This window comes from Clavelina lepadiformis, chromosome 9, assembly GCF_947623445.1.
Source record: "Clavelina lepadiformis chromosome 9, kaClaLepa1.1, whole genome shotgun sequence".
Taxonomy (NCBI): Eukaryota; Metazoa; Chordata; class Ascidiacea; order Aplousobranchia; family Clavelinidae; genus Clavelina; species Clavelina lepadiformis.
In genome coordinates, this window is record NC_135248.1 from 13,870,821 (window position 1) to 13,894,348 (window position 23,528).

Sequence of the window (23,528 nt, forward strand, 5' to 3'; positions counted from 1 at the left end):
GGAATTACCAGAATTAAATATCCTGTTTATTTAGCTCCATCGACATCTGGATATATGGTGATACAGGCAGGTTTGTTTGATCGCCTCGTTATCAGCATTTCAAAAAAAAATCTATTGACAGCAAGTCTTTCTCATGTTTAAACCTAGTTATTATTTTATCGTGAAGGTAAAAAATATCGTTTAAGGGATTTGTCCAAGGTATAAGCGAGATAAATATCAAACGTTTTTTTGCACTACGCCTATTGTAACCGAGATTCGAACTCGGTAAGATGTATTTGTTGGAGGCAAATTTAATCTATCTTTGATTGTAAACACAGCAATTGTCACTTGACAATAAAGTTGATGCTGCATATACTTTGAACTATGGAGTTGCTACTCAATTAAAAAATTTAGAACGTTGAGCTTATATCTTTTATAAACGAGGACATCTATGTACAAATGCATATCTATCTATCAGCTTTCCCCTTAAACCGCAAAACACATTTTGCAAATGTTTTACTACATATCAAAAACAATGAAAAAGCAAATGCGTGTGATTTATGACGTAATTAAGTACGTCTTAACAAATGTACGCACAAAATTTATAATTTCACCTAATACCTTGACAGAAACCATGATTGCGGAATCAGCCAAATAAAACCCTTAAACTTTAAGTACCCTTAACTTAAACACAATCTTTAAGTAGTTTGACATGAAAGCAACAAATAGATGCCTACAGCTTAAACAAAATCACAAGTTGAAAGCGGAATTTTTGTAAATTCTTTTCGATTGTTTTTCAATCCCGGGGGAAATTCTTCTGCAAAATTTCAAGCTTCTTCGTTGGCAAAATATTGGTAGTCTTCGTAGTTGTTGACGTCATAGGATGAGGAAACTCTTCCTTCCAGCCTGGCCTGGTCGGCGTCCCCGTTCAAAATCGATTCCAGGTTGTATTCCGGGTCTTGTGGGTAATTGGCGAAGTTCGAGTCGGGAAAGTTGAAATATTCATCCGATGAAATCACAGAACGACCGTTGGCTGAGAAACAACATGAAAATAAAATTAGAGCCAAATAGTCTGACAATGTTTATTGTAACGAACCGTTAACTTGTTAAATTAATTGTCGCTGACGATAATCAAGAATCTCAAACTTACCTTCTTGGTAATCGTACTCGCTGTAGTCCGAGTTGTAATCACCATCTTGAATATCTTTCTCTTCATCTTGCTGAAGCATGCTCTTCAAGTCCAACTTCTCCTCAAAGTTGGAAATGAGAGGTTGAGGATATTCCTCAACATCGGGAGGTTCCTGGGTAGGGCCGGTGTCGTTTTGTTTGTCCGGCTGAAATCTCTGGATGTAGGCGGGCACGAGAACTTGAAGCAACAGCATGGTGCTGTTCAGGACCCGGACTCTATCTCTGTTCTCACCGACAGCGTCGTTCGTTTCTCTCGCGATCTACAGAAAAATAAACAAAGGATTTAGTATATACAGGATGCTACTATAAGTGTTAAGTTAATGCTTGAGACAGCTGAGGCAAATAGACATCATAGCAAACTATGCAGTCAGTCCGTGCACAGTTCTAATAATATTCAAAAGGATTCTATTCATTTGTAATTATGTACGTTTGCTAATTAATATCTTAATATTATTATAATAAGTTTATAAAATTTTATTCGTGGTTGTTCTAGCACTGACCTGTCACAAGTAATCCAAAGCGGTGGAGAAATAATCAAAGTAATTGGTGGAGTTTGCTTCCATAATTTCGATTTCATTGCTCATGCGCTCCATCTGGCGGCCAGACGTGTCAAAAGCCAACTGGTTTGAAATAAAACATTGTCCGTGTGTTGTCAATTTATAAGCATGGGTGATAAATGTGCTGTTCAACGCACAACACAATCTTACCTGGAAATCCACTAGGAGTGCTGCTATGCCAGTAACCTCAGCACTGAGAGTTTCATTGACATCAAAAACTGATTGTTCGATTGTGGCTATGGTGGAGGCAAAACTGGCGAAGACGTCCATTGGCTGAAAAGGAAAAATATTTCAATACTCCAAAAATGCAATATTGCCTTTCACAACGTTCTACAGTCTACATTTAAATCTTGCAGATCTAAGCCCTGGTGGGATGAAGCCAGTTTCCACCAGTTTGCATGTGCTCTACACAAAGCAAGCTTACAGGCAAGCACGTGGTAGGCATATATACAGGGGTGGGATTCAGCCGGTTCTTGGAATTTCAATGACCCCCACGAACCGGTTGTCAACAAGCGTATATATACATTCCCATGTGTATATCGGCCCCTGGTCAATATGGCATGCTGCTAGTGAGAGAACCGGATGTTAAAATATTTGAATCCCAACCACCCAAAATAACTTACTCCAAACGCCAGAGATTGGTTCAGGATGCTGATCTGATTCGTTTGTTCCCGGATCGTCTCAAATAAAGTGGAAGTGACGTTGTAAGCGTTATCCTGATCATACTCGATAAATGTCATTCGGTTCACAATACTCGTGACGTTGTTCTCTGCAGTGACATCATAATACATGTTACAATCACAGTTGTGAAGTCACGCATGATTAGTCGGAACTTAGCTGTAAGCAACTTTGCAAAATAGGCTTCTGTGGTAACATTGACTTAAGTACCTAAATAGAGCATGGATATTACGGAAAGAAGCAAAGTCCAGTTGCAGTCGATCCAATTAGGCCGACAAATAATGGAGCAGTAACAAACAAAAATTATTATTACAATAATTAACAAATTTCTACCAAGTTTTCCGATTTGGCGCTGGACGTCCCTGGTGGCAGATATCAGTCTTCCCTGGGATCCACTAAATCTTGCCTCCATCAAGCTCACTTGATCCTCCGTGCTCTCCATCCGTGATGTCAATTCATTCATTCTAGCAGGAGGAATCTCATTATCATAATATTATATCATTATCATTTTTGTTACATCATAAAAGCCTCTTACAATAACATGGACCTGATGAAAAGTAAATTAATCGTAAATTGAACCCATCTCAAAATATAGGAATCCTTGGCAAATCTTATTCTTTTTTGACAGTAAAGTAGAATTACTTCTGTGCATAGGTGTATGTACATGGGCCCCATGTATAATGATAATGTGTTGGTACCGTCCTGGTTATGTTCTACCTTGACTGTATATTCCATTGCGTTGTCTCTAATGACTGGATCGCTTGGTCTTTCTCGGATGCTGAATTTCTTAGCTCTGAGATGGCACCTGAAGTGCTTTTATCCTCTGCTTGTAGTTCTTTTAGTTTCTTTTGGATGGAAAGATCAGTTGTGTTCAGTGTCGATAACATGACATCCTGTTGGGCGACCTTTAATACAAACAAGATAATTTTTCTTTTTTGCTTCAACACTCTTAGCATTGAGTTAGATGCAGAGTTGGTGTTATGTGATCTTACACGTTACGTGTATTTGTTAACTTAACAATTTATGCAATTTCAAGCGTACCTTCCATAGTAGATCATCTACAGCTGTTTGTTGGTTAACTGCCTCATTTATCACGGTCGTTAATACCGTTTGTTGGTCGCCCATCGATTCTCGAAGGTCGTTAACAATTGACTTTATGTTTGTTATGTTATCCCATACATCAGATACGACACTGTTAATTTGCTGAGAAACTTCATCTTCTATTTCAGTGCAATTCAGAGCATTTTCACGAAGAACATCGAATTCGGTCCTAAGGTTAGTTTGTTGGTCTTGAAGATTCTTTTCAGAAACCTGCTTCTCATTTTGCTGTAAAACAATAAAAAAAACAAGAAATTGTGAACGGTATGTTTTCGACTTACAATTATTGTTTCATTTTGTTTGTAAAAACTTAATTAAATATTTTAATTTACATCACAAAGTTAAAAAGTCCAGCCATTGTGTTTTCCACATTGGGTTTGAATATTCAGCTTCATAACTTACAAGAGTTGTGATAAGATTTCCAGCAGCTGAGACGGAATCTTTCAATTCAGCAAATCTTTCGGCATTTCTCCTCACTGACCCATTGATTTGAGCCAAGCTATTGTTGAAGTTGGAAACATCTTCGTCAAGAATCGCAATTTGGTTCAACGCACCAGCTATCAATTCAACGCGAGCATCGAGAAATTCCAACTGTAAAATTGTTATGTTAAGGCTTACATGTAGCCTATAACAGTGGTTCCCAACACGTTTTTAAGGCGACCCATTTTTTAAAAAAATTCAGATTTTTAAAATCTTGCGACCCAAGTAAATTGTCGTAAGATTTTAAAAGTTAAACAAGATTGCGTTGCAAATACACAGCACTTCAAAAGCAGAAAATTTTTCTGAAAATAATATGTTTATCAATTCATATATCACACTAATCAGATAACTGTGCTCGCTTGTTGTCAGTGAGTTTTTGAAATTGAGGCTTTATTTTACTTAAGCATAGCCGCAAATCGGCTTCAACTTTCAGACGGTTTCGCTGTTTAGTTTTCAATGCACACATGGCGCTAAATCCAGTCTCACAAAGCCAAGTTGTTGCAAATGGAATCAGTTTTTGAATCACATATTTTGAAACTATGGGATACACTTTGAGCATGGATACCCAAAAGTGGATATTTGCAGAATATTTGGGGTATTTGTCTTTGAAGGACGCAAAAGGAATACGATTTTCTGCTTATGTCGTCATGTCCATAAACTGTTCTGCTACATGGATGGGAAGTTGAGACAGGTCCTTTCCAGAAAATGGATCAATTATTATCCAATCATTTTGGCTATTAGGTGTTGGAGATTTACCATAGTAGTGCACAAGAGTTTGGGTAAGTTGTTCCAAGTGTCAAATTATAGTTTGCTTGATATCAACTTCCTTGCCACAAATATATTGCGTTAGCTCAGGAAACATATCGTACTCATCTCTAGTGACATAAATTTTCCAGAGTATGAGTTTTTTGTGGAAAGCAGAAACTTTGTCGGCGTGATCAATCACCGTAAAACAATTTCGAGAATTTAGAGAATTCATACAGTTGAATATATCGGCAAGGTAAGCAACTTTTGCGTTGAAATTTTCTTTCCAAAAACTTCTCGGCTAATCCTACATAGTTGTGTTGCTTCAGGAAGATAGCAATCTCCTCCCGTAAACCACAAACTCGCTTTAAGACACGACCTCGTGACAACCATCGCACTTCCGTGTGCAGCAGCAGAGTTTGATAATCCGAATCCGTGTCAGTGCACAAAAACGAAAACAAACGCTGATTTAGTGGCCTTGCTTTGATGAAGTTTACACACTGCACAACATTATTCAACACTTCGTGCGGCACTTGAGACATATTTTTTGCAGCAACAGCCTTTCTGTGGAGAAAGCAATGAGTCCACAAAGCATTTGGGACTTCGTTTTTGATTCGTTTTAACACACCAGACTTGATGCTAGAACAAGCTACTGCGCCATCGGTGCAAATGACCGCGCATTTATCCCAAGGAATGGAATACTCCGTAAAGAAATAATCCAACAATTGAAAAATATCTTCACCTTTGGTGTGCAGTTTTAGTGGTTTGCAAAATAGCATATCTTCATTCATACAGCTTCATTGTTGATAAAGCTGATAAAGACGGAAAGTTGGGGCAAACATTCAATGTCGGCAGATTCATCCAATTGAATGGAATAAAAGGGAGACTCCTTCACTTGGATAAGAATCAGCTCAAGAACATCATCAGCCATGTCTACTTTGCGTCTTTTCACTGTGTTGTTGGATGAAGAAATTGCATTTAACTTTTCACTTTCTTTTTCACCAATCATTATATTTTTACTACTTCTTTCATAACTGGCATTATCAAATTCTCACTTTCTGTAGCTTTTCTGGTTAGCAATTTGATAGGCCGCAACATACGAAGATTAAACAGCAACGGTATTTTTAACAGTACTTTTTTGATCTTGAATCGATTTCAACTTACTCTTAAAAAATTCAACAGGCTTATTCACACAGTTTGGATCATTTGCGGATTGCATGAAAAGTTCACACGACGCGCTCAAAATTTTTTCACTGCGGGAGCTCTTTATACGACAAAATGCAACTGATGCGAAATTACTCAAGCGTCACGCAGAACAGCTTTCTCATTTCACGACATAAAATGCTTCATGTCTTGGAGTATATATTTTCAAGTTTTGTGATCTCTTTAAGTTTTCAATTTTTTTATTGTAATTTTTCGCTCAAGATACAATATGCCTAAAAAGCAAGCGACCCAAAACAATAACCTGGCGACCCAACTTTGGGTCGCGACCCATGCGTTGGGAACCACGGCAATATTGTGCTGTTTATAGTTGTTGTACCGACTGTAGAAAGTACTGGGGTTTTTGACGAGAAATTGTGAGTGCAAATTTTGGAAGTCCTCTATGGAAAGTTTGTATGATATGCCAGAAATCTCCGGCATGGCAAAGGAACAAAGATAGTTACGCCTCAGCCTTTCTGGCATGACGTCACAAAAAAAATTGTAAGCGCAAACCAACGGATTTCCAATCGGCTCTATTTATTAAACTAAAAATTGGACTAAGCCTGGTTGGTGAGGAAAATAATTAAAGCTTCAATATTGGCGAGAGGTAAAACATAGTAGATACCACCATTCAAGGAGTGTGCCTACCCTATGTTTTTGGGGTAAATCTGCTCGCGCTAAATGCAAGCTTTCCAATACAGGACCGAAGCCTCAACTCGTTTTTATTTATTATTATAAACAACCAGCTTTTCTTTGTTTGTTTACTAACCATCAATCGATGTGAAGACAAAAAATACGTGTCTAGTGCAGAAGTGCACAACCAGACGACGTCACAATTTGGGTAGCTGGGGTCTAGTATAGGTCTGGTGTCTAGTATACAAATGCATCCTGTGGTTGTGCACTTCTGCACTAGACCCCAAACATTGATCTGTAGAGGTTGGGGTTGTTGGAATGCAGAGGTTTGATGCCGACAGATACAGATGCAGATGCAGAGTTTATCGGTCTTAGCTTACGTTATTGACTTAGTTAACCTACTACATTTAGTATCTGACTCTATTGTTGCGTGCGGTTAGAATTCTCTAACCTTATTGACGGCGATGCGTTCTTATTATTTTATGACAAATACCGTTTGCCAGAAAAGGCTTTTATTGTAGGTGCTGTACACTTTCTCAACATTACAAATAACCAAGAACACAAGTCATGCGACTGTTTGCACGATGTCTACTGATTCACGTCTGCGTCACCGTTTGTGTCTGAGGCTCTCCGGAGTCTCGCACAGAAGTTCGAGCTTTTTAAAACGTGCTGCGATGTGGCGGAAATATATGACAAAAAAGCATGAACATTTCAAAGCGTGTGAACGAGAAAAACAGTGCGTTTGCAGTTTCTTGGAAGCGACTTGGCAACGTACAAATAAGGAGCTTTCACACGAAATTATTCGTAGCAAGTTTACAAATATACCAACGGTAGTTTGCAGTGTTCTGAAAAGCAAGATTATAAACTCCAATTACTAGCTGGAAAACTCCTTCCTAAGAATGATGTGGCGGAACTGAAGGTTTAAAAACTCCAATTGTTCTGGAAAACACATTTCTAAGAATGTCGTAATGATTTTACAAAGGTCACCCAGGCCGCCACAGATCAACCCCAAACACCTTGGCCTAAACATTGATCAATTTCGTGCGTGCAGCTGCCACACTTCTAATTTTATCTTCTTGTAAATATAGCCTATTCTCTATGTCAGTTAATTTCAAAATACTGGAATACTTCATACCTTTGTACATTCTGCAATGTCTGAATGTCCATTATCTAGCCTACCACATGCATGAAGTAGGTTATATCCAGACTGCATATTTTGGCATAGGCGCACTCAATACTGCTTTTGATGAGCTCAGTGCCGCATTTATGGTGGCGTTATTTTGCACTTTGGACAGAACTTCTGCGCACTCAATTTGCAATTGATATAAAGAATAAAATAAGTCAAACTGTGTAGATTACTCTGTAATTGCGCACTTCCATTGCTTCTGAGCAATTTCGCACACCGCAATTGTTATTTTTGGTTGTTCATTACGCCCAGGATCTTGCTGAAAACAGCCACACTCTGAAGCCTGCTATAACGCAAGCTTAAATATGCTCTTCTAAAAATAACAAATAAACAAACCGTGTCTCCGACCGAATCCAAATCTCCATTGACATTTTCTTTCCACAGTGTTAGCGAGCCTAGTGTCTCATTAACTTTGTGGTTTTCAAGTTCAAAGCCATCTTGCTCACGTTGAATGCCACTGATGAGATTTTCTGTTGCTGATTTGAAAGTTGTGAATTCCTGTAAAAATTTAACATAGACATCTTAAAATACAATGAATTGTGACCGTTTCAAATACATACAGTATACCGAATACAATACAATAATACATAATACAATACCGAAGTTAAATACAGTTAATTTACCTCCTGTCGTAACGTTAGGGATTCGGCGAAACTGTACATCAGTTCACGATTTGATTCGGAAAACTTTTCCAGTTCATCGAAGTCAGCGCGTTGATAGAAAACGGTGACGTTAAGGAGTGAAACTTTGTCCGCTAGTTGGTAGACAGTGACATCCAATGAACGAAGATGATTCTCGTTTCTGATAAAAAATAAACGATCAACTTCGATTGATTTTAAGGTAGTTATTATCAAAAACTGGTTTGCTTGGATAACCAAGCCAGTCTGCTTTACGTGAGAAATATAGAGTCAGCTTATGCAAGCATACAACAGAGTTGCTGTATTTACACCTGAGATATCACTTGATAATCTGTTAAAAAATTCTTTTTGCCAAAGTAAAAAATAATGAACACCGAGTGCGATTGCTTCAGGGAGGTCGGCAGGGTAACGCAGTCTCAGCATGAAATGGCAAGTCATTACAAACGATATTTAACCTGGCTCGATACGCACAAGTATTTGCACCTGTCTGTACAATGAACACGTCATACTGAGATCCATCAGTCAATTGTAATTAATTGACTGTAATGCCTTTTTTGACCATATATTTAAGCGTACCAATATGAATATCCAACACTCCATATTTCAAAATAATATGCTTATAGTTGGTCCTTTAGTTCTTTGTCGTCCACAAAGTCAATATTTTTTTAAAGTCTCACTTTGCCGATTGCTGAAAAGTCTTCAAAGCTGTTTTTAAAACTAATTGTTATCTCTCTGTTATGGGTGCAGAAGCATCACCAAGCCACCTTAAATTCGGTTAAGTACGATAAAAGCATTGTTCGGAACCACAATTCAAATTAACCGTAGACATTGTGTGACGTAACATAGCCTAAACCTAGACTACCCTGCAGTGCCCAGCAGGTCGACACATTTGAGGTGTGAGAAAAAGTTTAATCTTGTACGAATGCATTAACATGCGGAATCGCGTTCAGAGTGCAGAAAAAATTCCCACGGCCTTAGCACATCTCTGGGCCATCGGCTTTACCCATCGGCCTTATCACTAGTGAGTCAATTGGTGAGAATCAATTCCAGTCACCTTATAGGGACTAGAACTTGAAAAACGTTGTGTCATTTTGAAAGGGAAAAGTTATTGAAAGAATCTGATAACTTAAACACTTATTCGCCTGGAAATTTTAATCACAGAAACGGCAGCAAATAGTTGTCAAAATGATCTTTATTTTAGAATAACACACATGATATTTACAGGTAGCCTATGTAGAAAAGGCACCAGGTTTAACATATCCAAGTTAATTCAAATTTCAAAAAATTAAACACCGAATATGGGGTCAAATGAGGGCAATGACTGGTTGGGTGACTGAGAGCAGCCGGAAGAATAATCCTGTAAGAAATCTGCTCGCTGGTTGAGGTCATCATCCAGAGGCCATAAAGAATCCACTTCGCCAGACAGCATTTCGTTGAATCTAAATCCTTGACTGAAGTCATTTAACTCGTAGTCGATGCCAGATTGAGCCGGTTCTGGAGATGACATGAGCGACTGGAGGATCGACGTGACGTCAGGACCTTCAACAGCAGTTGAGTTACTTGTCATTTCTGACGACGGGGTTCGAGGAAAGATGATTGGGGAGTTATTGCTACTCATGACGTCACCGTTTGCTTTGTGCATACGTATGTGCTTACGTAACGAACTGGGGTGGGTGTAGCTGCGATCACATCCTTTGTACTTTAAAGTAAAAGGCAATCATCAATATTTAAAATCAAAATTTTACCTGACTTCGTTTACTAAGCAAAAATCTTTAAATTAAAACATGTGAAACCGAAACTTGGAATGTTGCTTACCTTGCAAACATATAACTTTCCTTTATTGTGCATGTAGCTGTGCTTCTTACGATCAGAACTGTTGGCAAATAGTCGATCACACTCAGGATATTTGCATCGAAACGGTTTTTCGCCTGAAATAGAACAGTGCAAACTTCGAAGCTCGTATTTCGTTAATGAAAGTGCAGAAAATGCTAAGTATAACGCTTGAAGTAAAATATTATCTTACCGGTGTGAGTTCTTATATGGATTTTGAGATTTTCGCTCCGACCAAATCCCTTACTGCAGACGGGGCATGCGAACGGTTTCTCTCTAGTGTGAACTCGGATGTGGTTGACCAGCTTGTACTTGGCCTTGAAAGCTTTCAAATGACGTTTGCAGTTACGCCAGTAGCAAGTGTGGTTGCTTTGTTCCGGTCCTCCGACGTGATCACAAGTGATGTGGTGGACAAACGCTTTCATGTCTTCGAAGATTAAACCGCACATTCTGCTGCCTTCCTGGCTCCGGATCATCCATTCGCACGCAGTCGGTTCCGAAAGTTGGTTGGAAAACGCTTCTTTAAAAAAAACTGATGATTGTTGTAGAGTGATTGATGATTGATGTGGAATGGTTGATGGTTGTTGTAGAAAGAATGATGAATGTTCTGGAACCTTTAGCAATTGTTGTCGAAAAGTTGTTGGTTGTTGCTGAAAGGTTGATGATTGTTGCTGAATGGCTGAAGGTTGTTGTAGATCTTGATATTGCACCGGAGTTTGCTGAGGTTGAAAGTAATAAGGATGCTGATAGCCGGATGATAGCGGTGGAGGTTGATGAAGATTTCTTGTGGCGTCATATTCGGGATAAAATGCAGGCGTGGGTGTTGTCGGATAAAGATAGGCCTGAGAGCTGGGGTATAGTTGTTGGGTAGCCGAGAAAGAATTTTGGGGGTTCAGGTTAATTCTTGAGTCATAATGATCACACGGACGGTTGGTAAAAGCTGTTGGATGCATTGGCTTGATTTATATCATAAAAATCTGAAAACATAAAAACTGATAAAAAATTTCGCGATTATCTAATCATATAAATGTGGAAAGATACATACCTCTGGCAGACTTTTCAACCCATATCAGGTTGTATAAACTTTTACGATTACTTCTACTTCAAATGGTATCTGTCGAACACTGACCAACTACTGGACACATCTGACTGGATCCTGGTCATTTATACCTGACCTGATCTGGCTCTGCCTTTTTCTTATGACGAAGTTGCAATCAATTCTTTGTTTGTTTAACTTTCGATCGTTGACGATCGCTTTCTCACCTTGTCTCGTGCTGCGATTCCCAAACTCATAATAATTTACCTTCGGTCGCTAGTTATCGAGTCTACAACGAAGATAATGCCAGGACGCAGCACGGGTCCATCCATAACGTTGCATGATGTCACTATGGGCGTGAAAGTTGAAAATATTTGCACTTGCAGGATTAACCGGTGGAAGACAATGTTTTGAGCACTTTTTGAGATAAACTTAAACATTTTTACTCTCATTTGTTTGTTTGAAACCAGATGAAAGGTGAAGAACTGAGACGTAACTTACGCAAAGTACATTTCGGTATCAGCGTTATTATTTTAACCCATTACCTGCTTAATGAATTCTATTTTTTATCGCTGTTGCTTTGATTGGTTGTGTTTTGTGATTAAAAAGTTATAATGTACAATTGTATGCTGTATTTTTGCTTGGAATTAGAAGACAAAAAAATTTGCAAAATATCAATTAAATTTACAAGTCAACTTGCAAAAAATATAACATACTTTTTACAAAATTTTCACTTTTATCTTTTTTCTGTTTCTTTAGGTCGGTGCATAGAAATTATTTCATATTAGTTTTCATTGAACATCATTCAATGGTAGTTGATGTCGATGGAAATGTTTAATTATCTTAATTAATGATGTAATTATTCGTTTCCCTTTGTCTCACAACTTTCAAAAAACTTAACTTCATGGAGAACATTTATCACTAACTAGCTGATTAGCCTATTGTGGCGCCACAATCAGTGTTATCCGGGCATCGAGATACCGGTTGTTTAGTTGATTGTGGGGGGTCATTGAATAAATTTGACTTTCACTTGATTTTTTGTTTAGAAAGTTTAAGAAGGTTTCGCACAAAAAGCAAATCATTTCGGTACACTCCAATTTTCGTTGCAAATGTAACTGGAAATGTATTAAGTTTATTTTCTTGCTCTTTTAAAAGCCTTTCCCCGTTTATCAAAACAAAAATGCTCTGAAGAATAGAAATTATGAAAATGTAAAAAAAGCAATACTTTTTACATTACTTTTTTACATTACTGTTGAAATGTTGAAATATTCTCGACAATGAAATATAACAGAAGTTTAGAAGTTAGCTTACTTGGTTGGTTTTGTTGCATTGAAACATCTACCTCAACATTTTCTTCAAACACATCAGTTTCTAATTTTACAACTTAATTATTTTTACACAAAATTCTGCTTTGTGTCGTCATCACAATGACGTCCCGTATTCGTTTCTTAAACTTCCGATCAACGATCGCTTTCCCACGAGCTCATATGCGTCGCGATTTCCACAAAACCCATTGTTTGCCTACAACCAGTCTTTATCTAGTCTGCAATGGCACCCAGCACGAGTCATCGTTGACGTTGCGTGATGTCACAATATGCGCGAAAGTTCAAAATGTTTGGGCTTGTATATATATATTTTAAACTGGATTATTTTCACTATACGAAATATACATAATGTCACAAAGCCAGATTTTAACAGTTTTAATTTCCTTAATTTTAACGAATTTTAATATTTTTGACAATTTGAGTCAGTCTAAACAACGAAATTAAAAATATTGCCTAAGATCTTTTATTATAATTTCTGGAACAAACTTTAAATTAATGCTGTCCAATTGGGAACCAACTGAGAAACTGTTTTGGATAATTTTACAATTTTCAAAGCATACTATGTATAAAAAAAACGCTGTTTTTGTTTTAAAATATACGATTTGAAAGTTGAACTTTGGTTTTATTTGTAGTTTTAGTCTAAAAAGTGATCGCTTCTTTGTTACTGGCTGTTGGGAAGTTGATCAATTTTATATTTTTAAGTTTAAATTAACGAAGAAAATTGTTAAAAGTAATTTGAAAAATATTTTTTAATGGTTTTATAGTTTAAAAAGGATAATTTTTTAAAGTATGCAGCAATGTGTTATGTAGTTATATTTTTAACTTATACGAAATGGTAATAAATTTAAATTAAGACGTTTGTTCAAATAACGGAAAATCTTTTGTGGATAATAATTAACGCTCAGAAAAATCTCATGCCCCATTCCATAATTACTTCCTAAAATTTCCCAAACTGAAACGACGCCATAAATACCGTAATTACTCGCTTCCCTTTTGTCGTTCAACTTCGCTCATTCAAACACGATTATCGGTTTTGGTGATTACCCTATTGTTACATCATAATGACTAAAGCTGATTAAACTCTGGTTTTGTGAGGGTTTGACAAGATTAGCTAAATGGAACATCGGTAAAATAATTTTGAAATTGCCTTAGACTTCTGAAATCGTCTAATGACCTTGTAATGTTTGGATAAATTTTATAATTTGTAGAAATTCATTTCTTCAAAGTGTCTTTTTCCAAAAGTATTTGAATGAGACTTTTTTAACTTCGACTTAAAGTATTCTGGTTTAATAATTTTATAAAGAAAGTTTTTTGGTGACCATTAACGGGTCTTTCACGATCACAGTTTCAAATAAAATTGTTGAACGAAAATTCAAACTTCACACCTTACTTAGGGCAACACGTCTCGTATACAATCCAGTCCTGTATGTGCAAATATTTTCGACTTTCGCCTCAATTGTGATATCACGCAACGTCATAGGTGGACACGTGCCAACCCCAGGTGTAAATGACACAGCAGGCCCGATAACTAGGTAAATAATGAATTGAATGAATCTCAGCAAGTGACCTGGTGGGAAGGCGATCGAGGAGTAGAAGTAAAAAAAAATTTTTGTCTGTGTGACTTTGTTATAACGAAAAATCTTATAATGTACTGGAGACGAATTGGTACCGCAACACTATGAATGAACATTATCATTACATTTGGTAAAATAACGAAGTAAGATTTGTATTCTAAAAACTGTGGGTATTCGAAGTAAAATCGGCCAAGGAATTTTATTCTGTATGACTAATAAGCCATTTCTTAGCTTCCAAACGTTTGCAACAACGGCTTATTTCCCAGGAACCAGAAGAAGCTTTTCGCTCTTCGTTTGCTGTTTGTCAATAAAAAACGTGTAGTATTTTCTGCCCGACTAAATTATTTAAACTAAAAATTTCTATTGTTATGGACATAAAATTGGAAATGTACTTTGAATAATTTTACTGTAAGATTTAATTGTTTTACTTTTTTTACCATAAAGACAAAACAAAATCGCGGGTGAAACACAGAATTACCCAGGGCACTTTGGGTCGCACGAGTAAACAAAAGATCGCTCGACCATCTGCAAAATACAGTCTGTGACATAGAAATAGGGCAACCACCAGCAGTGATAATCCTCTACTATCAAGCCAAGTTCTGTAAGATCAGGGAATCAAGAAATCACCTCAATTAAGAGGATAAATGAATTATTCTGAACACGGTAATTACGTCATGTAAATCAAGTTGAGTTGATTGATGAAGTTATGGAAATTATTTATAGCAGCCTTCAGTTCTTGGAATTATTTAAATCGTTTTATTTTGATAAGCTATGAAAATCAAATTTACAATTTTCAAATTTCAAATTTTTGTCGCATCTAATTTCAGGAAATAACTGCACATTTAACTAATATTGGACTAAAAATTCAAATTTTAAATTTAGATCTGATGATGTTCTAACCTGTTTTCAAACATGGACGCGCTCCTGTATTAAGAAAAGAACGCAATCAGCATTATTCGAAAAAGTTCAAAATGACCTAAAATGTTCAACCAAGCAACGAGTCCTTATATACTTTGTCAATGCAAAAATAAACACAATTACGATCTTATTTAACATCTTGATGAACTTATTCCAATATATTGGATATTTATATAAATGTACTTTTGACTTTTTTCCCACATGGATGAAATTTTGTTTTCGTGAAATTGAAACGAACGCGTATTCACGATATTGCGTCTTGTTTGATTTGAACGTGCATGAGCATGAGCAAATAATTTCTACTTTCGCGACCATTGTGACATCACGCAACGTCATCGATGGACGCGTGCCAAGCGCAGGTGTAGGTGACTTAAGCAGCGTCTGAAGGTAAATAATGAGCTGAGGAAATCGCGACAGGTGAGCTGGTGGGAGAGCGATCGACTTTTAAAAACTATACACACAACAAGAGACGGCATTGTGATGTTATTATGACAAAATACATCTTACAAACACGTCAATTTGCATCGAAATCCTTGCATTTAGAAAGTGAACTATGTAAGACAACTATTGCCAACAATGATTCAATGCTTCAGATTCCAGAAAAAGTTTCAAAAAACTTCAATATTCTTCTCTATGAATTTTTAATTTTTTGTCACGCTCTAACAAATGACTAAATTCAAAAAATCAAACATTACACAATTACAGCCACAAAGGTTTGTGTTTTGTTAACCTCTCCAAAAATGTAACTTTTTAATCTTATCCGAGAAAAGACATTTGGGCGGTCATTGTAAAAACTTTGTACTGTAGTGTTTTAAGTCTTTGCACAAAGCTGTACACTGCACTAGTTTTTAGTTTTAAAGCGTAAAAATTTCATTATAGGCCTAGTTGTTTTCTTGTTGTTTGTTGTTGTTGTTTTGTTACAGTTTTTCTTGATTTTCAAGAAAGTTAACTTGGCTTTAAATTGAGCTTCGTTGAGTGAAGGTCGAATTGGCCGTTTTCACTTACAACCAACCAACACATTAGAAATTCATTTGAAGATATTCGTTCAATTTTATACCTTGAGCAACAAACAACGAGAAAACAAACAATTGATTGTCGCGCAACCATCGGACAAATTTCTTAACTTTAAGATTGAGACTCCAGTCTGCAAGTTCAAAAGAGTATCCTGTAGGTTCATATTCTCTAAATCATAAACATGGACAACTATAAAACAAGAAAGCGCATAATGACGTAATAATCATTGCGACTATCTGACGGGCATACAGTAACAATTAAGGGCTTGCAATTTAAAAGTGTCCGTCTCAGAATATCGGATCGATTACAAAAATGTATTAGTTTTGAAAAAAAACATTCTTATTTGTTAATTTCTTGCTGAAATATAGTAGAGTTGTAAATTAAGTTCTTGTTGTAATAGTGCAAAATGCAAAAGTCAAGTTACAAAGCGGTTAACGTTTTGAAAAGGAGAAAAATTTATCAAACGCAGCGTTGTTTGCATTACCATTGTTATAATACACCATTAATGTATTAAAATAGGGATAACTGGAAAAAGCAAAAAAACAAACTAGTTTATAACTTTTTCATTATTACTACGTCATAGCAGTGGACTTCAACACAACATTTGGTTTCGTTTTGTGCATACAGTTTACCTGCTAAAACACAAACAGTTTTTAGAGAAGAAACTTTTAAAACAAAAAGAAAAGTGACAGTTAACGAAAGTCAAATTCAGACAAAAGATCTCAAACCAAGTAAGTAAATAAGCGTTGTCTTGGTCAGACAGAAAACACAGATTGTGAGGTAACAATGGGATAATCACCAACCGGGGTAAACGTCTCCTGTCATGCCAGGATTTGGAAGGCGAAAAACACTGAGTCGATTATTCCAATTATGATGATGATTATGATAGAGGATTTTTGGTAATTTAGTAAAACGACAATTATAACAATTTCGCCAGGTTTTGACGAGCTAAATATAGAAAGAATTCTCAACCCGATCAGATATATTCTCAATTCATGAAAATAATTTTGTTTTTATATTTTAAAAATTGTTTAGATATCTTTATGCGAAAATGACGATTTTTAAAACCAAAAACTCAACTAAAAAGCTCTGGTATAAGTTTAGCATTAACCGACAATGACAAGGGAAAAGCGACGGGCGTTGAAATAATAATTTGGTTTTTATATAACTTTGTTACCAAAATATTTTCAGAGCGTTTAGTGGTTTTTTTTAGGCCGATGTTTATGAACTTTGGCAAGTAGTTGTTAACTTGCATTTAACTTGATAAACACAGCAAGTGCAAATATTTTCAACTTTCACGCCCATTGTGACATCATGCAACGTCATCGATGGACCCGTGCTTCGTTCTGGCATTATCTTTATTGTAGACTCGATAACTAGCGACCGAAGGTAAATTATGAATTTGGGAATCGCAGCAAGTGACATGGTGAGAAAGCGATCACCAACGAGCGGAAGTTAAACAAAGAAAGAATTGATTGCAACTTCGTCATAAGAAAAAAGCAAAGCCAGATCACGACAGGTATAAATGACCAGGATCCAGTCAGATGTGTCCAGTAGTTGGTCAGTGTTCGACAGATACCATTTAAAACAGAAGTAATCGTAAAAGTTTATACAACCTGATATGGGTTGAAGAGTCTGCTACAGGTATATATCTTTCTACATTTATATGGTTAGAAATTAGATAATCGTGATATCTTTTAATTGTTTTTATGTTTTAAGATTTTTGTGAATTATTCGAGAATATGAATCCTCCGAACGGACATAACCACCCACCAGCTGCTCCTTACGACCCAAGAGCTAACACAACTCCTCAAAATTTTTTCTCAGCCCAGCATCCCTATGTCAACTATCAGGCCTATCCTTATCCGACAACGCCGACGCCAGCATTTTATTCCGGATATGACGCATCAACCTTTCAGCAGCACCCGTCAAACTTTCAACAACAACCGTCAAACTTTCAGCCACAACCGTCAAACTTTCAGCAACAACCGTCAAACTATCAGCACCAATCCCGAAACTTCCTACGGTTGCCGCCAATAGCTCAACAGCAACAGCCTCAACAACCAGCCGCTAAAGAAAAAGCGTTTTCCAACCAACTTTCGAAACCGACTGCGTGCGAATGGATAATCCGGAGCCAGGAGGGCAGCAGAGTGTGCGGTTTAATCTTCGAAGACATGAAAGCGTTTGTCCACCACATCACTTGTGATCACGTCGGAGGACCGGAGCAAAGCAACCGCACTTGCTACTGGCGTCAATGCAAACGTCATTTGAAAGTTTTCAAGGCCAAGTACAAGTTGACCAACCACATCCGAGTTCACACTGGAGAGAAACCGTTTGCATGCTCCTGGTGCGGAAAGCGGTTTAGTCGGAGAGAAAATCGCATAATTCATACAAGAATTCACACATGTAACTTAATATTTTAGTCTAAGCGGTTTTCCTGGCATTCTCTACACTTCCATTAACGAAGTACGAGCTTTCAAGTCTGCATTGTTCTATTTCAGTACGCAAACCGTTTCTATGCGAATATCCTGGGTGTAATCGACGATTTTCCAACAGTTCTGATCGCATAAAGCACAGCTACATGCACATTGAAGGGAAACCCTTTGCCTGCAAGGTAAGCAACATTTCCTGTTTCGCTTTCTTATGTTTTCATTTAAAACCTTCTTTGCAAACGAAGTCACCTGAAATTAGGCTTCTAGGCCAAAAGCATTGATTCTTACTTTTTACTTTAAAGTATAAAGGATGCGACCGAAAGTACAGCCACCCCAGCTCGTTACGCAAGCATCATCGCAATCATGAAGCAAATGATGACGTCTCGCGTAGTGACAAGTCTTTAAATAACTCCCCAGAGTCCACCTCCAATACATCCAGGGCTTCAAATATGACGACCGAACCCAGACTGCAAGAACGAATTACGTCGTCACCCCAGAGAAGCTCGGAAGCTTCAGAAGAATTTGCCGAGCTTCAGTCACCGCAAGATCGGGTAATGCATTCCGATATTCTCGATGTAGCGCCTTTCAACGACAATCAAGAGGTGTGGTTACCAAATAATGTGGACTTTGTGGAAGAACAGGTCACGTATGATCCAGATGGCGCCAACTACTTCAATGATTACTCAGAACAGGCACCAGTTAAAGGTAACGATCAAAGCGGATGGTAGACGTGTTAATTTTATGCGGAATGTTAAGGTACAATTTAAACTTGTTTTGAAGATTTCAGTTTAGTGTGTGAACTTTTTAGCTACGATATAATGTTGTTTTAAGCATGTAGTATTTCGCTTGGGTAATGTCTTTCTTAAACCGGTCGTGTCTTGATTGAGCCGGTCTATAGTGCCCGTATGGTTGTGCAATAGCTCTTCCAAAGACCTCTGGCGATTTTGTGTGGGTCAACAACAACCCAGCAACCGCAGAGAAACCCGCGAGCTTTTGCAAAAATCGCCGAGCTTCAGCCACCGAAAGGTCGGGTAATGTATCTGGAAATTCCCGATGTAGCGCCCTTCAACGACAATTAATAGGTATGGCTTCCAAATAATGGATGCTTTATGGAAGGGCAGGTCAGGCATGATCCAGATGTTGGCAACCACTTCAATTCTTACCCAGAATAACCTTTCGAAGATTGCGATTTAGACTAGTGGCATACATATTCATTTTGTCTAGTATGTTACAATTTAGACCGGCTTTGAAGATGTCCATTTTGTGTGTATAACTTTGTAGTACGATACCAACTTGTTTTAAATGTGCGTATTTTGTGTGTAATTTTGTAGAATTCAAGTACGTGTACCCAATATAATGAAATAAATTTCAAAATATGTATTTTGCATGCGTTTTTAGTGTCAGTCACTATTGTCATGTACAATTGCGGTACATCAGTGACTCCTAAGTTAAAAAAGTCACAAAAGATAACAATTGCTCACAATTTACCTCGTTTGCTGAATTGCTTTGCAAGCAGCCGCGCTCGGATCAGCCTATTTTTAACCCTGTGTTCAGCTCGTTATAACACTCCTAGTTACCTTGACAACCGTCTCACAATTCTCTCCAATTGTCTATCTTCTTCCTGTCGATGCGCTTTTGGTAACGGACATCGTCTTTCTTAAACCGGTCGAGTATCGAGGGAATTTCGAGTGTGGATACGACCGAGTTTATCTGGTACCGAGTAAGGTGTTGCATTGTTGGCGGGGCAACTGTAAAACGATGCGAAGAAATTTCTTAGTTCTTGTTCTATAAGACTTTGATCGGTTAAAATGTTTCCGTCAGAGTTTATGAAATAAATTCTTTCATTTTACTAATACAATAGCTGTTAATTTAGTTCACATTTTTGAAACGAGAGTACAACAATTTTTTAACGACGTATACCAGTCAACAATATAATAAAGTAAAAGCCAAAACGTTGTCACATGCAAACAAGGAAATACGACGAACGAAAAAAATAAAAACGTAAAAAGATCTATGAGTCCTAAAATTGGGTTCGTGAGAGAGGTTATTGCCCAATGAGCTCCCTATACGCTGGTAGTCTTAATTATAAAAGATTATTCAGCAATAAATCCTCTATTGTCGTCATAGATGTTTTGCTTAAGTTAACCAGAATAAATCAACCAAATATAACGAGTAACCAACCTATGTAAAAGAACTTGAAATATGGCAACGGTCTTACCAATGACGTATCCCGACTAGGGTTGGATTATCCGGATAGCGGTTAACCGGTTAACCGCAGGGTTTTTTTCTATCTGATATCCGGATATAAATCTGCCGGTTAACCCAGGGGTGGGCAAACTTTTTGTACTGAGGGCCGCATTAGAAAAAATGTTGCAGCCGGCGGGCCGCACACTCTCATTACAAAGTAGGAAAATTTACCCGGTGTGCAAATAAACGCATATTCATATTAAACACAATTTTTGCATTTCACACTCAGTTACGTTTAAAGCTACGCAATCTTCATCACAGAGGCCTACGGTAGCCGCTACCGTATTTGTATTTTATGATCAAACGATTGAATCAAACAATGCGTGAGAAGTGTACGGCTAGTTGCTGAAAGCATGTTGCAATACATGCGCGACTGACGTGTGTGTGTTTACGCACTGAAAGTGAAGAGAAAAACACACTCGTAAAGGGTAATAATTTGTCATGTAACCTGTTCAATTAAAACAATAAGTGATGAGTAGGAGTTTCTGCAAGTGCCGGCGGGCCGCATAAAATAGGACCGGGGGCCGCATGCGGGGCGTAGTTTGCCCACCCCTGGGTTAACCGGTTAAAAGAGTATCGTTGCTAATGCGTTTTACACTTTTTAATAAGTTTGAACATTCTTTGTTACGTAGAGGCTGACTCCCGCTGAGCGCAATTAAACCTTTGTTCACACTTCTATTGCCTTATACCAGGGGTGGGCAACCTTTTTGAACCCGAGAGCCGCTTTGGTTGAGCCCAATTTTTACTGACGAGCCAAGTCATAAGAGCTTATGACGTCATAAATAGTTATATGGTTTAATTTTTCCATATCTGTATTCCTCAATCGAAAAATATCATTAAATTTGAATAATTAACAACTTGTCATGAATGCTGACCTGAATAAGGAAAAGAAAAATAGAGAAACGTTCATAAACGGTAGTCTTGGTAGCCTATACAATTTTTTTGAAACTTTACGATTCGACTAGAAGAGCCACAAAAAACATGCCGGAGAGCCGCAGTTTGCCGACCCCTGTCTTATACTTTCAACTACGGTACTCGTAAAATGCACGAGTGAAATTTACTATCACGTCACAAAGAAAGCATAATGAATGATTGAATGATGCATTGTGCTTTATAAAGAGGGCGTTGCAGAAGCAGTGAACATTAAGTTTGCGTGATTTTTCTCGTATTCGCTCGTACTGCGCGTGTACGTAGATCTACAATAAAACTGCGTAATGATTTTGCAATCCATTTTTCATGCAAACCTCGTGAAATCGATTGTCTCACTTTGCAGTTATTATCCGGTAAACCGGTTAGATAAATTCCAAATATACGGATATATCCGTTATCCGAAAAGTAAAAATTATTGATATCCGAACTAACCCTAATCCCGACGATAGTGATAAAAAAACTCTGAAATCAACTCGGTGACAGCCTGTAAGTTGTCAAATTTATAAATAAACGTAATTTCAGAAAACGCAACTGAAAATTGTACGCATGTGCTTATGCGCCCATCGCTTCGTTCAATGCTACTGAGAAGTGTTAAAACATGTCTGAGCTGCTTCCTTTAGACAGGAGAGCACAAAGCAGATTGTTCTGTTATCAAGTAGCTGCTGCTTTCATCTAAATCAAGGGTCGGGAAACTTTTTAGCCAAGAGAACTTTAAGTTTAAAACTTATATTTTTTCATGGTAATTAAACGATGTAATTTTCTATTCAATGGGAACTAAACGTGTTTCTGTAAGCTAGTTGTTACTGTGACAAATTAATCGATATTTTGTCACCCTAAAATTTAGCGCCCAAAGCAACAACCTCACATTGTAGTCAGTTTACGATCGAGACCGTAGTTAAATAAACCAGGACGGTTTATCAGTTAAATATGTTTGTTTGATTCACAAAATCTCTCAGGTCGATAATTTACAAACCTTACCAAAAGCGCCATAATGAGTGAGAGCAATAAACTCTTAGTCTGGTTCATCTGTGGCCGTCTCTGCCCATTGACAATGATGCTCTCTGCGCATTCTCCAGCGAATATTCTTCTATTGTGAAAGTCGACTTGGACGACGACTCACAGAGCTTTCTCGACCGCTGTCAGAACCAAGAGCTACTCAAGTCTGAGAGCACGAAAAACTCTTCTTGATTCATCATGAGGTCGCGTGTCTTTCTCGGCAGCACATTCGCAGACATCAATCGGCCAACACGTGGGGAATAGAATTGCATTGAATTTAAGAAACAAATAAACGACTGAATGGATTTACAGACGGTGAACACAATATAAAGTAAAGCAATCAACGTTAATTAACTAAGGAATGTAAAAAATTCGGTAAAACAAAGAAATCAAAGGAAATAGTAACTTACATGCGATGGCGGTTACATGACGCCAACCGCCACAGATCAAACTCATCGCCAGTGATAGAAAAACAACATTAATTTATCAAGAAAAACCAATGAACAAGTTTCTATGATAAGAAATCTCGAAATTATCACAACAAAATAGCACAACCATATGCGTTGTTTACATAATCAATTAACTCGTATGTGACAAACAAATACAATTGTTACGTAACTATGCAAGCTAATACAAATATAAGTCACTTTTAAGAATCATTTCAACAATTCTTCGCGTGGCGCATCAGGATAAACGAGAACTGCATTGTCTAAAAATCCCGAGTTCGATTCCCGACCAGGTCGCGATTGACAAAATATAATCGCGTTCCGTCGCTCTTACTTTAGTGTAAAAGAATCGATTTTAAGAACGGTATTTATTGAAGAAAACCAATTTCTTGCTTGAAG

General features: G+C 37.5%; 3 protein-coding genes across 6 annotated transcripts; 1 reads left to right on the forward strand and 2 right to left on the reverse strand.

The window, feature by feature from the left end:
* Positions 1-1,292: 1,292 nt before the first annotated feature.
* Positions 1,293-23,528, reverse strand: LOC143471261 (uncharacterized). Of its 3 annotated transcripts, XM_076969675.1 has the most exons (12): positions 22,666-23,528; positions 20,088-20,258; positions 8,367-8,544; positions 8,080-8,241; positions 3,903-4,091; positions 3,444-3,728; positions 3,120-3,307; positions 2,736-2,866; positions 2,348-2,493; positions 1,875-1,997; positions 1,668-1,787; positions 1,293-1,427 (listed from the first exon to the last, which is right to left on the reverse strand). In XM_076969675.1, exons 3-11 carry the CDS (start codon positions 8,403-8,405, stop codon positions 1,671-1,673), a joined length of 1,380 nt encoding a protein of 459 aa, XP_076825790.1. In that variant the 5' UTR covers positions 8,406-8,544; positions 20,088-20,258; positions 22,666-23,528; the 3' UTR covers positions 1,293-1,427; positions 1,668-1,670. The 3 variants fall into 3 exon arrangements, with proteins under 3 accessions (XP_076825790.1, XP_076825791.1, XP_076825792.1); XM_076969676.1 differs by lacking the exons at positions 20,088-20,258; positions 22,666-23,528 and adding an exon at positions 13,958-14,124; XM_076969677.1 differs by lacking the exons at positions 8,367-8,544; positions 20,088-20,258; positions 22,666-23,528 and having other exon boundaries at positions 7,693-8,208.
* LOC143471265 (uncharacterized) lies at positions 9,594-11,797 on the reverse strand. Of its 2 annotated transcripts, XM_076969685.1 has the most exons (4): positions 11,257-11,796; positions 10,405-11,188; positions 10,197-10,309; positions 9,594-10,080 (listed from the first exon to the last, which is right to left on the reverse strand). In XM_076969685.1, the coding sequence occupies exons 2-4, from the start codon at positions 11,162-11,164 to the stop codon at positions 9,667-9,669; spliced, it is 1,287 nt and encodes a 428-aa protein (XP_076825800.1). In that variant the 5' UTR covers positions 11,165-11,188; positions 11,257-11,796; the 3' UTR covers positions 9,594-9,666. The 2 variants fall into 2 exon arrangements, with proteins under 2 accessions (XP_076825800.1, XP_076825801.1); XM_076969686.1 differs by having other exon boundaries at positions 10,405-11,797.
* LOC143471266 (uncharacterized) lies at positions 17,639-19,853 on the forward strand. Its single transcript, XM_076969688.1, has 4 exons — positions 17,639-17,722; positions 17,798-18,484; positions 18,580-18,692; positions 18,813-19,853. The coding sequence occupies exons 2-4, from the start codon at positions 17,821-17,823 to the stop codon at positions 19,236-19,238; spliced, it is 1,203 nt and encodes a 400-aa protein (XP_076825803.1). The 5' UTR covers positions 17,639-17,722; positions 17,798-17,820; the 3' UTR covers positions 19,239-19,853.

Excerpts from the sequence above, each read along its gene's own strand:
- LOC143471261 (XM_076969675.1), bottom strand. The coding sequence starts at position 8,405 with ATGTACAGTTTCGCCGAATCCCTAACGTTACGACAGGAG. Across the intron at positions 3,729-3,902 it reads GAAATCTTATCACAACTCTT|CAAAATGAGAAGCAGGTTTC; the intron begins GTAAGTTATGAA and ends ATTGTTTTACAG. Across the intron at positions 2,494-2,735 it reads GCGCCAAATCGGAAAACTTG|AGAACAACGTCACGAGTATT; the intron begins GTAGAAATTTGT and ends ATGTCACTGCAG.
- LOC143471265 (XM_076969686.1), bottom strand. The coding sequence starts at position 11,164 with ATGCATCCAACAGCTTTTACCAACCGTCCGTGTGATCATTATGACTCA. Across the intron at positions 10,310-10,404 it reads CCATATAAGAACTCACACCG|GCGAAAAACCGTTTCGATGC; the intron begins GTAAGATAATAT and ends GTTCTATTTCAG. Across the intron at positions 10,081-10,196 it reads GAAAGTTATATGTTTGCAAG|TACAAAGGATGTGATCGCAG; the intron begins GTAAGCAACATT and ends TTTACTTTAAAG.
- LOC143471266 (XM_076969688.1), top strand. The coding sequence starts at position 17,821 with ATGAATCCTCCGAACGGACATAACCACCCACCAGCTGCTCCTTACGAC. Across the intron at positions 18,485-18,579 it reads TCATACAAGAATTCACACAT|TACGCAAACCGTTTCTATGC; the intron begins GTAACTTAATAT and ends GTTCTATTTCAG. Across the intron at positions 18,693-18,812 it reads GGAAACCCTTTGCCTGCAAG|TATAAAGGATGCGACCGAAA; the intron begins GTAAGCAACATT and ends TTTACTTTAAAG.